The sequence below is a fragment of the Myodes glareolus genome, chromosome 22 (genome assembly GCF_982192425.1).
Source record: "Myodes glareolus chromosome 22, mMyoGla1.1, whole genome shotgun sequence".
In the NCBI taxonomy this organism is placed as follows: Eukaryota; Metazoa; Chordata; class Mammalia; order Rodentia; family Cricetidae; genus Myodes; species Myodes glareolus.
The window spans coordinates 34,602,245-34,617,825 of NC_142047.1; the positions used below are offsets into that span (position 1 = coordinate 34,602,245).

At 42.0% G+C, this 15,581-nt stretch overlaps 1 protein-coding gene across 5 annotated transcripts in view; it reads right to left on the reverse strand.

Annotated features, from left to right (window-relative positions):
• Tango6 (transport and golgi organization 6 homolog) overlaps window positions 1-15,581 on the reverse strand; it is a 163,741-nt gene that overhangs the window by 53,087 nt on the left and 95,073 nt on the right. For all 5 annotated transcript variants that reach the window (XR_015735906.1, XR_015735907.1, XM_087900178.1 and 2 more), the window contains one exon: window positions 10,633-10,773. Coding sequence is in view for 3 of the 5 variants with exons in the window: in XM_087900178.1 (XP_087756304.1) it covers window positions 10,633-10,773 (141 nt within the window). In the remaining 2 variants the exon portion in view is untranslated. The remainder of the gene's footprint in view (window positions 1-10,632; window positions 10,774-15,581) is intronic.

The following is a 15,581-nucleotide window of genomic DNA, read 5'->3' on the forward strand; positions in this document are numbered from 1 at the left end:
CATCATCTTACTGCAGAAGTACCACTATTACAGACACGCCATCATCTTACTGCAGAAGTACCACTATTACAGACATGTCATCATCATACTGCAGAAGTACCACGACTACAGACACGCCATCATCATACTGCAGAAGTACCACGACTACAGACACACTATTGCATCTGATTTTGCATGGGTTCTGGGAACAAAACTCAGGTCCTCAAACTTGTGTGGCCAGAACTTCTAGTCACTGAACCATCTCCTCAACAAAAATCATGACTTCTAAAGCCAAGTGTGTTGAGTGGAAGACTGTAATTCCAGTACCTGGGAGGTGGAGGCAAGAATGAGATGGAGTTCCAAGCCAGCCTTGGCTGCATAGTGAGCTTGAGACTAAACTTGGCTACAAGGTTTTGAGATTTTGTCTATAAAAGGGGAGGAGAGCAAAAGAACAAAAGCAAGTACACAAAACCAAGTGAATTCTAGTAAACAAAACCAAGCACATTCTAGTCATTAACTATGGTTTTCTGCAGCTGAGCTCTGTAAAAGCCCAGACTGGTCCTTTATTATTCACACTTCCTCCCACCTTTTCAACATGTCTGCTAGGTGAAAAATCTCTGAATTGCTATGCTAAAGTTATTTCTCCCAGACTGACCAGCTGTGCTGTGCTAAAAACAAAACAACAGGGGCTGGAGGTATGGCTCAGTGGTTAAGAGCACTGGCTGCTCTTCCAGAGGTCCTGATTTCAATTCCCAGCAACACATGGTGGCTCACAACCATCTGTAGGGATATCTGGTGCCCTCTTCTGGTGTGCGGGCAGACATGGAGGCAGAATGTTGTATACATAATAAATAAATAAATAAATCTTTAAAAGAAAAACAACAAACAAACAAAAGAACAACAACAAAACACATGTCTCTGGTACACACTGCCACATTCACATACGTTTCAAGAAGAACCAGGGCAAACAGGACAGTTTCTTCTGTGTCTCCACAATGCCATGGGCGGGTCTCTCCTACCTCTTATTGTCACCTCTAGTTGAATTATAAGCTTCCTGTTCTAGCCTCCAGCTGCCCACAGATCTACCATTAAGTGGCCACTCAATAAATGTTTGAGTTTGCATGTCTATCTCCTCTCTCCCTCTCTCCTTGTCCCCTGCCCCAAGGCCTTGCTATGTAGCCCAGGTTGGCCTTGAACTCCTAACCCCACCGCTTCAGGGTTCTAAATTCTTAGGACAGGTACATTCCTCCACACTCACCTCAGTAAATGTCTTTGAACTGAACTACAATGCTCTCATTCCAAAGATGGAGGGGTGGGGAAGATATTCAAGATACAGAATTTTGAACAATTATTAGAAAGGACAGATAACGTATTCAACACAATGCCCATCAAAATCCCAGCAAAATTCCTCAAAGACCTCAAAAGAATGGTACTCAACTTCATATGGAAAAGCAAAAAACCCAGGATAGCCAAAACAATTCTGTACAATAAAAGAACTTCTGGAGGCATCACAATCCCTGACTTCAAACTCTGCTACAGAGCTACAATACTGAAAACAGCCTGGTATTGGCATAAGAACAGACAGGAGGACCAATGGATCCGTGCCTGGTCTACAGAGTGAGTTTCAGGAAAGGCAAGGCTACACAAAGAAACCCTATATAAAACAAAACAAAACAAAACAAGAGAACAAACAAGTAATAGGAACAATAGCAACAACAAAACCCCACATTAAAAAGGAACTTCAGATGGTCTACAGAGTTCCAAGACAGCCAGAGCTCTTACACAGAGAAACCCTGTCTTGAAAAACCAACCAACCAAACAAGCAAACAAAAAAGCAACTTTGGGGTGACGAGTATAGCTCAGAAGTCAAGTGTGTACTTAGCTTGTATGAAGTTTAATCCTTAGCATCAAAGTCAAAAACTCAACCAAACAAATTTAAAAAAACCCTCTATTTTCATATAATCCTTAAAATGAGAAATAAATGTTTGTAAAGTACATGAACTATCCCCTAAACATACTTAGTAGTTCAGCTTATGGTCCATTAAAGAGGTAGAAGGACGACAAAAAGGTTACTGCAAAGGTGACTTTCAGACCCTTGCCTGGTACACACAGGTCACGGGTTTGATCCTCAGCAATCCACTTTAAAAGGAAAAAGATGCTAATATGATTGGTAGAAAACAGATGAAACCTGCTCATTAAGAAATACTCACATGTAAAAGAATTTGTAGATATTTTATAGAAAGGAGTGAATAATTTTAAAATGTTTATTTTTAAAATTATGTTTCTCTCTGTGTGTATTTATGTGTGTGTGCATGTGCATGTGTGCACACATGAGTGTGCACAAAAGTGCAGGTACTTGTGGAAGCCAGAAACATCAGATTTCCCTGGGGCTGAACATACAGGCAGTTGTGAGCTGCCTGGTAAGGGTGCAAGGAACCGAACTCCGGTGCTTGGGAAGAACAGCACAAGCTTCTATCTGCCAAGCCATTTCTCTAACTCCCAGGGATGAATAATTTTTCATGAAAGAGGAATTAATCCTAATAACTGAAAATGCAACTTAGGTTGTGAGACAAGTTGGCAGTTATTTTATTTGGTGTACTTTGAAGACCCCCTAGGTTGAGGAGCAGACAATTAAGGGGTATGCCATTCATACAAAGATGCCCCCTGGAGTTTACACAACTGTGAGCAACCTGCAGAATGAATGTTGCAGTCTGACTTTTAAGTATTACAGCCATTGGTCAGTTGTTATTTTTTGAGGCAGGATCTCTTGAAGTTCAGTCTTAGACTCTGAATCCCCATGCAGTGGAGGATCCCCTGGATCTCCAGATCTGCCCATTTCTACCTCCCCAGTGCTAGGATTACAAGTGTCAACACACCCACTTTAAATGTTTTCCATTTCTCTATTTTTTTAAATGCAATGGTACATAATAGCCCACAGGTTATTGTCAATATCAACATTGGACCACACAAGAGGAAACAGATGGAAAAACATTTGGGAAGATTGGCAGCTTAACAATGTGTTAAGATTACATTTCTGAAAGTTAGAAAAAAATTGTTCCTCTATAAAGACTAGGCCAGAATCCTACCATAACGTTCTCTACATCAAAAGAAGGAGATAAAGACATAGAGATTCATACATGAACAGACACGGTTTGGGAGACCTAACTGCATAAGAAAGAAGTCATAAAGGGAAAGACAGATTTACCTACAGCAAATAAACAAAAAATAACCCCACAATTTTGTTTAAGAAACAAAACTAAAAGATTAACAACAGGAGAAAATATCTACAATATAAACATCAATAATTCAAGATCTTTAAATACGCAGACTTTAAAAAATGAGATAGTAGGGCTGAAGAGATAGTTCAGCAGTTAAAGAGTGCATACATCTCTTCCAGAGGACCTGGGTTCAGTTCCCAGCACCCACATCTGGTGGCTCACAACCCTGTGACTCCAGAACCGGGGGATTCAAAGCGCTTACACTCTCATATATGTAAAATTAAAAATTATAAAAATAAACTCTTTTAAAAATGAAATCCTAGAGCTAGTTCCAGGACAGACTCCAAAGCTACAAAGAAACCCTGTCTCAAACAAACAAACAAACAAAAAAGGCAGTGGTGGCACAGGCCTTTAATGCCAGCACTCAGGAGGCAGCAGCATACAGATCTCTTTGAGTCAAGGCCAGCCTGGTCCACAAAGTGAGTTCCAGGACAGCCAAGGCTACAAAAAGAAACCCTGTTTCAAAAATAAAATAATTAATTAATATTAAAAAATTAAAGTGAAATCCTGTCTGAGTATGGAGATATACATATATCTTCTAACATTTGAGAAGCTGAAGCAGGAATATTGCATGTTTAAGACCAGCCTGGGCATACATAGCAGGACTTGTTTTAAAAAAAAAGGTATACCCATTAAGTCTTACCAACATAACTTCCTAAACATGAGATGAACAAGAACAAAAGACATGACAGGGGTTAAGACTGCAGGGTTTTTAACCTTAGGGTTAAGGCCCTGCAGTCTTTCCCCTACACAAAGAACTACAGGCAACTCAGGAATGCTGAGTGGAAGAAATAGTCTTCCCAAGAGAATAGCATACCAACTGGTTATCCAATACCAAATGATCAACACTGAAAACATACACACAAGTGACATTATACAGACTGAGAAGATTATATTTAGGAATATGTATGTATATTCATATTCACATATGCATGCAACAACAATTAATAATAAAGAGGTCATGAATTTAAAAGAGAGCAAAGAGAGGTGTATGGGAGCCCTCAAGGCAGGAAAGGGACCAGGTAAATGATACAATCTCAAAAACTAAAAGAATAAAAAATTACCAAAAGCCAAACAAACAAAAAATATAGCCCCTATGAAACAATGTATCTGTGTAAGGTTATCTGTGATTACTTAACCCATGACAGTCAACAGGTTTATAACAAATAGGCCAGGATCAGGCTCAGCATCAGTAAGAGTGAGATGATCCGACAACCCTGTGCCCCTTAATCATGACAACAGGAAAATGCAGTACATAGCACAGCTTAGAAAGTATGTTCGCACTTCCAGATTTAATCTAAATTCACATGTGGCAATATCTAACAAATAAAGCGTGCTGGAAGATCAAAGGGTGGAACGAGCCACAAGTTAACCATAGAGGTCTGGAGATCTATACAGACAGATAGGAACTGATATAGCTGGGCAGAGAGGAATATAAAGTGGGAGGAGACAGGAGCTTGGTCCTTGTTTTGGTCTGAGGATTTTGTAAGAGGTGGTTGTGGCTTGCTCCTTTCTCTCTCTGATCTTTCAGCATTTACCCCAATATCTGACTAGGGATTTTATTAACACCAATTAGAACTCGTGCTACGTATGGCGCCCAACTTTAGAGCACAAATTCACAAAAAAAAGTTGCTTGCCTGTGACTTTGTATCCACTGGCACATGCTGGAACTGCATGTGGGGGCTCCCACTGGAGTCACCACCCCACCAGCTAGGTTTTCTTTTCTTTTTCCACGCTCTGAGCAAGTTTAGGATTTTCCTGTTACAGCCTCTCTACAACAGTCTTCAGCTGCCACCCAAACTCCAGAAGCACCTGAATTCCAAATGCCACAGGACTTACCTACCCTAGACTGGCTGGCCCTACTTTCAGGCAGTTTCCGCCATGCATGCTTCTTCCACACAATCCAGTGTGTGTTTTTTCAGACAGCCAGCTCCCTCTCCCCTATGAGTTGCAGGCTTTCCCTAGACCACATCTCCTTGGGCTGCTGCCATACACTCTCATCTCACAGCTCCATGCTAGCAGCTGCAATTGTCTTCAGCCAGGCTGTGCATTGCCTGTGTTCTCAGATCAGATGTGCTCCACAGCCTTGTGCTCCACCGTCATCATCAGCAGATTTGGTGACACAACTGGAAATTCTCTCTCTTTCTTTCTTTCTCTTTCTTTCTTTCTTTCTTTCTTTCTTCCTTCCTTTCTTTCTCTCTTTCTTTCTTTCTTTCTTTCTTTCTTCCCTTGGAGACCGAGTTTCTCTGTGCCACTACTGCCTGGCTAACAACTGGAAATTCTTAAGGGGGAGGAGTAGTTCAAAAAGAAAAAAGAGAGAGAGTTTTTTTCCCCACATTAAAAAATGGGAAACACTGTTAAACAATGGAGGGAGTTAGGTCTCTGTATGATAATACACTGGTTTGAAAATGGGACAATTAGATGAGAGGATAACTAATTTAGATAAAATTTATGTAAACTCAATTAGAAATATCAGGTATATCCTTTTTGTTTTATCACTAAAAAAGTTGGTTAATCCGAGTGCTAAGATACAAGTTAGCAAAACTTGCTAACAAAACAGATTATAACGATATTCAGATCCAGACAAAGGAATTTAAAGAGGAAACAATCTCATTATCGTACTTTAAGGTTAGAGAGAAACAGTCTATGGTTTTCAAACAACCAACCTTAATATATCCAGTTACCTTACAGGAACAACTGCCAAATGACAGATATCCCAAAGAAGAGCTAAAGGTGCTCCTGTGGAAATGTTAGATTTAAGGAGATTCAAGGAAGCAATAGTCTCATATTATATGCATTCACCTTTTGTGAAGCAGATTTGAACTCATGGTCAACTTATAATAGAATTATCCCTCAAGACTGGAGAGACCTGGTTATAGCAGTCTTGAAGCCTGGTCCTCAATTACAATGGAGGACCTGGTGGAAAGATGAGGCTAAGACCATTGAACAATGAAGTAGGGTTAGAGGTATGGAAATCTCCCAAGACCACCTTCATGGAGAGGCAGATTATGCTAATGTACAGAGGCAATCTTTATATTATGACCACACCTTGACTTTAGGTTGTACGGCAGCTTTGAATGCTTGGGGACAGAATTGAAGAAGTAGGAAAGAAAAGTGATTCATTTACTAAAGTTATACAGGGCCCAAAGGAAACTTTCACAGAATTCTTACAAAGACTGACTTTAGTAGTAAATAGAATGATACCAAATTCAGAAGCTAGATAAATAATTATTGAATCTCTGGCTTTTGAAAATGCTAATGTACAATGTAAATTTGTAAGATTTTAAAGATTTTGTAAGATATTAAACTTTTTTATCATGATATTAATGGTCATATAGAGTACTAACTAATTTCAGAGAAAGGCTTCATCTAACTTCCTGTACATGATTTCAGGTTTGAGTCTCTATCAGTTTTCTGCGCTGAACCATGAGCATGCCTAAAAGCAACCTTTGAAGTCTCCAAAAGGAAGATGGGGACCCACAATGATTACTCCAGAACTATGATAACACCACTAAGCTGACAAACATCACCTAAAGATTGGCTTTGGATTAGGAACTACTCAGGGCAATTTTGAGGTGGCAAGCTGAGATTATCCAGCCTTACAGACTACTCTAGCCAGAACTTGAGACAAACCCTTCACTCTTCCATTATGCAGAGACTGGACAAGAAATGATACAGTTACCTCTCCCAGGACTTGACCATTAGCCCAAATTTTTCTTTTCAGCATCCCCTAAAGATGCCATCACCCCCAGATTGCAGGAAGTAAATTTAAGTACTTGATGCCCACATTCCCAAGAGATGGGGTGGGTAGGTTTTGGTCATTCAATGGGTTATGGATAATTGCCATCATTTAGGGTGGTTGATTACAAGTTGTTGTTGGTTATGGTTAGGAAAAAAGTTGAACAAAGGAGATTAGATTCAGAGTTCTTGTTTTGAAAAGAAAAAAGGGAGATATAGATATGACAGGATATAAGGGTAGATTGTTAAATCTATCTTCTCCCTTTGGTTTTTCAAGATAGGATTTTCTGTGTAACAGCTCTGGTTGTCATGGAACTCACTTTGTAGACCAAGGTAGCCTCAAACTCACAGAGATCCACTTGCCTCTGTCAAACTTTGCCAAGACAAGGTAGGATAGCCCTTCAGAATATCCTGCTTCACAAAAAGTCAGCCAGACATGCTAGGCTTACAGGCTGAAGATGGATGCCCCAATGTTGCAGAGGAACCATGGGTGACTGTCCGGGCAGTCAGCTTTTTCTGTCATTTCTCACAATTTTTGGAAGTCACTTGCTTGCACTTCCCATTTACTCAGGTAATATTATTTCCTAGGTAATACTATAGAGTTGAAGACTTTATAGTTATAATTTTCCTTGTTACCAGATTCAGAAAAGAAATTCACTAAAGAGGTGTAAAAGTGTATAAAATTAAGAGACATAAAAAGATAGCTTTGGTAATGCAAGTTAGAATAAAAAGTGAATTAAAGACAACCTTTAGGACTTACCAAGATAAGATAGACATGGCGTATCGTAAACCATCCTCCATCAGCGTATTTTTTTTCTGAATCTGTCAACTACTAAGGAACTAGACATTGCTGATGTATTTGTTGCCTGTATATAGTGTATACAGTTATTGTACTTATTATACATAGTTTTTCTTTTATTAGTTATAACCTTTTTATTTTAGACAAAAAAGGGGAAATGCAGTGATACCTTGTTTGTACTCTAACAAATAAAGCTTGCTGGAAGATTAGAGGATGGAGCTACCCATTAGCTAACCATAGAGGTCTAGAGGTCTGTACAGACAGAGAGGAAGTGATATGGCTCAGCGGAGAGAGAAATATACAGAGGGAGGAGACAGGAGTTGGTCCTTTTTTCAGTCTGAGAATTTTGCAGAGGTAAGAAGCTGCTGTGGCTTACTCCTGTGTCTCTCTGATCTTTCAGCATTTGCCCCAATATCTGGCTAGGGTTTTTATTATTAAGACCAATTAGAACTCATGCCATATTCACAAGTGTCTTGTTCTTCCAGCTTACTAGAAACAGGTGGACTTAATAACATTCAAATGAGGTTTAAGAACAATCAAAGTAAACTGAAAATGATAAAAGAATTCAGAAGACTGCTTATCTCTGGGGCAGGCACAGACTAGAAAGAGCAAAAGGAAGTTTTTGGGGGTCATTTCTAATTTAATAGTAAGTAGTTAAATAAACCGAATGCCATAAGATTATACTCTTGACATTAGTGTACTATAAACATTGCTGGTTATATAGAATATCTTAAGGGTTTTTTGTTTTGTTTTTGTTTTTTTTTTTTTGCTTTGATTTTTGAGATGGGTGCCAATATACAGTCCTTGATAACCTGGAACTTAATATATGGACCAGGCTGGTCCTGAACTCACAGAGATCTGCCTGCCTCTGCCACCACATCCAGCCCAAGTTTTAAAACAGGAAGAGAAATGAACTCTTGTTGAGTTCTCCTACCACCACCCTGTACAGTTAGGAGCTAGGGGATGAGGCCAAGAGAGGGGCATTGTACTGAATCCTAGCTCATTTCACACCACTACACACTGCTGAGGGTAAGAAGGAGCAAGGTCCAAGAATGCAACTGGGGTGTGCATTAGGCAAGCTTCATCACGTTGGCTTTCACACAGATCTCTACAACATTAGCAAAATAGGAAGAATACTGCTTGTGCCATATGAATACGTCCTAGTTCCCGTGAAAGGACTTTAAGTCATTTGCTCTACGCACCCAGCACGTTATTACAGCTGACTACACCTCATCCAAGAAGCTGAGAACCAGAGGACCAAATGGTATCCAAAAAATGGTTTTGTATACCATTTGTATGCATAAACTGAAAGTAATTTTACTTAAATGTTTTTTGAATAAAACGAAGTTTTGTAGTATGGAATTTTCTAGTTATGACATCATAACAAGTATTCAAAAAGTTCATATTTTGGGACATTTGGGATTCCAAATTTTCAGATTATGGATGCTGCCCCAGGATGTGAATGAGACAGTTCTATGTGATTAGCCAGGAGGAGGAGTAGAACACCCTTTAACCCCAGAACTCAGGAGGCCGAGGCAGGTGCACCTCTGTGAGTCTGAGGCCAGCTTGGTCTGCAGAGTGAATTCCAGGACAGCCAGGGCTACATAGAGAGAGTCTTAAAAAACAAAACAAAACAAAACAAAAAAAACCAAACAAGCAAACTAAAGCTATGACTGTGCTTGAGGCTGGAAACTCAGGAAAGTGAGGTGCAGGGAGTAGGGCTGCCAGAATTCATGGGATTTGCCTTGAAATGACAGGGCTTCCTGGGAAACAAGGTTATCTACAATACCTGTAGAGGAGCGGAGCCTCCCTCCAGGAAGCCCATCCTTTATCTTAGCGTCCACTCTCATCCCAGAAAACAACCTGGCTGCTTGATGTGGTCTGAGCCGCCTCTCCAGTGCCCCCTTATGTTTCTGGTTTTGACTTTTTGCAGTACTGGAGATTAAACCCAGGCCCTCATACAGTTTAGGCAAGCACTCTACCACTGAGCTACATTCCCCCATCCCTCTTTTAACTCCTGAAATAGGATTTCACTAAGTTACCCAGGTTGTTCTTGAACTCATTCTGTAAACCAGGCAGGACTTGAACTGTGATCCTCCACCTCAGGCTCTTAAGTAGCCGGGATTCCAGTTCTGTACCACTAGGCCCAGTTGCTTCCCTTTAATTTTATTATTCAAAATATGACCTTATTTAGTATGAATATCCTCTTTTATACATGTGAACACTGAAGCACCAAGAAGTAAAGAAACATTCCCATGATCACTCAACCAGTAGAAGCAGCTCAGTATTTGAATCCAGGAAAGTCATCTCCACAGATCATGTAACAATCACAACTCTCAGCTTACAAGCAGGGAGCAACTTCTTCAAGATGGTTCAGTTCTTGCCCTACCATTCACTGGCGAAGGAATCCTGGACAAACTGCTGAAGGTGTCTGAGTCACATTTCATTACATCCTGGGTCTAACAACAACCTGTTTAGAGGACTTGTTGGGCATGGTGGAGTGTACCTATAACCCCCGCACTCTAGAGGATGAGGGAGCAGACTATGAAATGGAGGCCCTGCCTGAACTGTTCAGTGTATCAAAGGCCAGCCTGGCTTGCAATCAAGAGCCCATTCTAATCACATAGACTCCAGGAAAACAGCTTGGGGAGGGAAACTAAGCAGCTATAGGAAAATAAACAATCTTCTCAGTTTTACTTGCTCAATATGTGCTCAATCCCTAAACAATTCGTCACCACCCCTGATCTGCTAGTAGGATGAGCCCTTCAGTACACAAAGATTTTAAAACCACACTGCTTTGTTTCAGAAAATGGGAGGAAAAACAAACAAAAAACTCACCTAATGCTCTGACAATTCGCATCAGGACTTCCCCAACTTTCATTCTGGTCTCTGGAGTGTGCTTCTCTTTGCCACTATCGTATTTGGCCAACAGGTCAACCAAGATTTCTTCAGGGTACACATCTGAGAGAAGGGCAACCCCTGGGGTCAAAAACAGAAAGACAGAACTCATTATTTAGGACAGAAAGGCATGTAAATCTAGATATTATGCATATGATGGGGTGAATACGAAGATTTATTTATTTTTACATTTATTAATGTGTGTGTGTGTGTGCGCACGCATGTGTGTAGATCAGAGGATGAGTTGCAAGAGCCAGTTCTGTCCTTTCACCCACTTGCATCCTGGGTATTGGACTCAGGTCACCAGGCTTGGCAACAGCTACCTTTACTCTTTGAGCCATTTCACCAGCCCACACAAAGACACTTACACTGTAGCTCTTAAGGTCACGGCTGCTCTCTTGGATAGATGACCCTTGTAAGTGGAAGGTGGTGACTAGGCATCCAAATTCCAGAACTTGCTAATCCTAGGCAGGGCTCTAATGTACTGCCACTGACATTCTCTGGGCTATGGAAAATCCATACAAGTCATGACTGGATTTGCACAGCAGCAAGGAACCACTAGGTTTCTCCAGAATTTAGGATTCTAGGGTCAGATGACTGTAAATGCTCCATGGCCGTCAGCCCAAAGCACAGCAGTGCTCCATGCCTTTGCTACAGCTCTTCAATACAGTGCGATGTCCCTTATAAAACTGTAACTGTGAGAACATTGTTCCTAAGGAAACATTTTCATGACAGTATTAGATCTCAGCTTACAGCTGCTTTCCCAGATCCGGTCCCCCATCCATACTAGGCCTCCACAGTATGTCCCAACAAGAGTGCAAGCACATCTGAGCACAGTTTCACAATCACTCCAGCCAGAAAAACAAGGGCTGCACATAAAGGAAGTTTCCCTGCTTTTACCTCAACCTCTCAGGTCCTCAATGTCAGGTCTGCTTTTTCTTAGCAACCTTTTAATTGCTCTGCCCACTTCTGTCCTTATTTCTTACTGCAGTGGGAACAACTGTTTAAAATACACATCAGGCCCCTTCATTCTGCCCTGACCCCTCAAAGGGCTTCCCTTTTCCCCTTCCCTGTACACGCTCCCTGTTGCCCTACCCTCTCTCCATGATCCAGGAACCAGGAGGCCTTTTGAACATGCTGTTCTTTGCCCACTTGCCCTGAGCAATTCTGCCCACCTAGTTGTTTTGAGGTTCTGTTGCTGTTGTTTTGTTTGTTTTTTAATTTTTTTGGGCTTTGTTTTTCTAAACAGGCTTTCTCTGTGTAGCCCTGGCTGTCCTGGAACTTGTTTTGTAGACCAGGCTGGCCTCAAACTCACAGAGATCTGCCTGCCTCCTGAGTGCTGTGATTTACAGTGGATGCCATCACCGCCTGGCTGTTTTTTAGATTTTTAGTACGGCAATCTGCTTCTGCCCCTGTATCTGGGTCTCACCTCCTCTGTCATAGCAAGGGCTTCTCCTTGGGGAAGGCTGCCAGCTTGCTCCAGAACTCCTAGCTCATATCCTGTTTTTTAAACATAAAGTAGCAGCCTCCTTCCACTGGCACTTGACCCTTCTTGCCTGGCTTATTTTCTTCTTAGTACACAGTGTTGCTGTTCGGCTCGCATAAGCCCTTACGGATTGTTTGTTCTTTTCCTTAGAATGCAAACTGCACGAAGTCAAGGATTTTGTTTTATTGCCCACTGTATCCCCAGTGCCTAGAAACAGGCCAGCACACAGTAGGTGTTCAATAACTATTTGCTCAATGACTCAATGAATGAATGAGTAAAAATGGCTCGAAGAGCCAGATGTGGTGGTTTATGCTTGTAATCATAGTACTCAGAAGGATCACAAGTTTGTGGCCAGTCTGGGCTACATACAGCAGATTCCAAGGCAGCCTGGGCTGCAACGCGAAACTGTTCCAAAAGCCATAGAGGAAAGGAGAAAAAGTAGGAGGAGGAGAAGGAAGAGGAGGAGATGGTGATGGTAGTGGCAGTGGCAGCTACAATGGCTCAAAAATAATCATGATAGAAATCCCAGAAATTTATAGAGGACGGGGAGGGGGTAAGCATAAGCAACACTCGAGGATCTACAGTATTTTCATTTAGATTTGCCACTCTATTGTTTAATCTGACTATCTTCAGGAATGTTATTCATGCATATTATTTTCTGCAGTATAAGCTGTGATTTAGTCTCATTTACATTCATGTCCACTGTCGTCACTGCACCTGCTGAGGGCTGCACCTGCCTTCCCAGCCTCTTGTCTATCTTCCCCCTCACCCCTGCTTCCAAGGAGCCTGGGAAGCCTCTGCACGTGGGCTCACGCCTCACACAAGCAGCAGCTCTGCTCATGCAGAGTTTCAGGCTGTGGCAGGAAGAGATGCAGTCCACTCTGTTGTGAAGCTGACGGAGAAGTCTTTGGGGTCCCAGGTAGAATCAGGGGATAGTCTAGCTTAAGAAAAATGTAAATGAACTGTTTACTAAGAAAGAGAAGGAAAACAGCATCAAGATTCTGGAAAAAGCTCAAAGAAAGGTAAACTGGCACGGGACAGCTACAACCCCAGCCGGCTCGCTATCACTGGCGGCCTTCACTGCAGCTATTGCTACCCAAGGGCTCACACTCAGATCCAGTGGGCTCTTTCCTTGTAGGAGCAGAGTTGAGACTTTGTCATGAATGGTGGAGAAAATGGAATTTGCTGTCTAAAACTCTGATATCTAGCATTCCTGAAGCCATCCTACCCTGGTGTCTCTCCTGTCCTGTTCATTTCTATTGTCTTTCTCTCTCTCTAGTCTGTAGCAGAAAAAGTGAGTTACTTCCTCAGACATATTATCCGGGCTAAGCATGCTCAGATGTGCGGCTGTGCACATCATCTACTCTCTCCTGGGACCACCCTGGGGTTCTTTGGGAATCGGTAGTTCCCCCTTTCCCATTCCCTACTTAAGTGTGCTAATAACACCCCTGCCTCCCTCTGGGTGGGACTCATACCCCAGGGTGGCAAATTACAACACTCTGCCCCATCCCAACCATAATGATTCATTCAGGAATGGGCAAGGAGGTTAGCTCTCAGAACCCAGGTTGAAACTTCATGAAAAGGTAGCCGCCACCCCTTTGTTTAAATTAATGTCCTGGAGTTTCCAGTGGCCACTATGAAGATAAAACCCACCCAGCAAGATACCAAAATAGAGCCAAGCTAAGGGAGGAGGGAAAGGGAAAAACCCTGATTGATCCTCTGAGCTTCCAGGTTTAACTGCGCTCCTACTTACCTACTTATTTTGGATACATAAGCTAATAAACACTATTTTATCAGTTCGCCAGTTTCTTTTTCTTCCTTCCTTCTGCCTTCCCTCCCTCCTTTCCTTCCTCCCTCCTTTCCTTCCTTCCTTCCTTCCTTGTAATTCTTCAAACAAATGAATTCTAAAATACCTTCTGTGCTGGCTAGGTTTATGTTAACCTGACACAGGCTAGAATTACTTGAGAAGAAATCTCAATTGAGTAAAATGCCTCATTAAGACCAGGCTGGAGGGCATTTTCTTAATTAGTGATTGCTGGGAGAGGGTTCAGTTCATTGTGGGTGGCGCCATCTGTGGGCTGGTAGTCCTGGGTTCTATAAGAAAGCAGGCTGAGCAAGTCATGGGGAGCAAGTCAGTAAGCAGCACCCCTCCATGGCTTCTGAATCAGCTCCTGACTCCAGGTTCCTGTCCGGTTTGAGTTCCTGCCCTGGCCTCTTTCAATGATTAACTGTGCTGTGGAAGTATAAGCCAAATAAACCCCTCCCTTCCCAACTTGCTTTGGTCGTGGTGTTTCATTGCAGCAATAGAAACCCTAACTGGGACACCTCCTTTGAGATTCTTTTCTTTTTTTTCCTTTCTCTTCCTATAATGTTGAAGTTGAAGTTCCACCAGGCAGCATTAACTACTCCTACTCTTCCACAAAAGGGTGCCGATGGCTAAGCACAGCCCCACTTCCCACAGCCCTGGGTTCACTGGCCAAGTTTATCTTCCTTCTAGGCCACTCCGCAGACAACTACCAAGGGCTGTCTGACTGCCACTTGAAGTTTTTCTTCCAGAATGCAGCTGTTGCCTTAGAGTTTATCTGGGGCATAAAAGAAGTGCCAGCCTTACTCGGCAGACAGCAAGAAGAAGCACATACAAGGTGAAGACCATGACAGAACAAAGCATGAGACTGTGTTTAGTTAGGTTAATTTAGTTTTTGGTGGTTAGTACTTGTAAGTTTTTCTAACTTTGTCATGCTGGGGTTGTATTATAACCTACACATGACCTTTGCCCTTCCCCTTAGTAATTTCCTTTGTAATTTGAAAATGGGGCAACTTCTGGGTCAGCACAGGTTACAAGAGAACATGACATACCAATCAATCCCTCTGGCAGCAGGATCCAAATGATCCATCAAGGTGCCTTCTGCTCTTCATAGGAGAGGGCTGCAGCTGGGGTGCTATGTAGCCAGTAAGACACACAAAATAAAGGTGAAGCCAAACCACACTCTGTTCCATGCTGGGGTACAACAGAGGACACAGGAGAACTGGCTCAACAGGGAAACTCTTACTCAAAGAACATCTGGTAATAAAACACTAACTTTTTGTATATGCCACCCCAAGAGACTTAGATTACAAAGGAGAAATCTATTTGATCGAAGCAGTGACCTCCACATGATTCCTTAATATGCTGCCAAGTGATCTGTAGAGCCTTTCAGCAGGTGCAGGGGAAGGCTCAGCTCATATTATCAGAAAGATGGATAGCTCTAAATGGTGATGCTGACTGGATCTATCCCAAGAGCCTGCTAAGCCATCCTGACTTCAAAACTTACTTTCCCTGGGCAGATAACAACTACACAAAATACTTGCTCAATTTGGAAAACTAAATATTCCCTCAAACTCCTTAGGTGCTTCTGCAAACAAA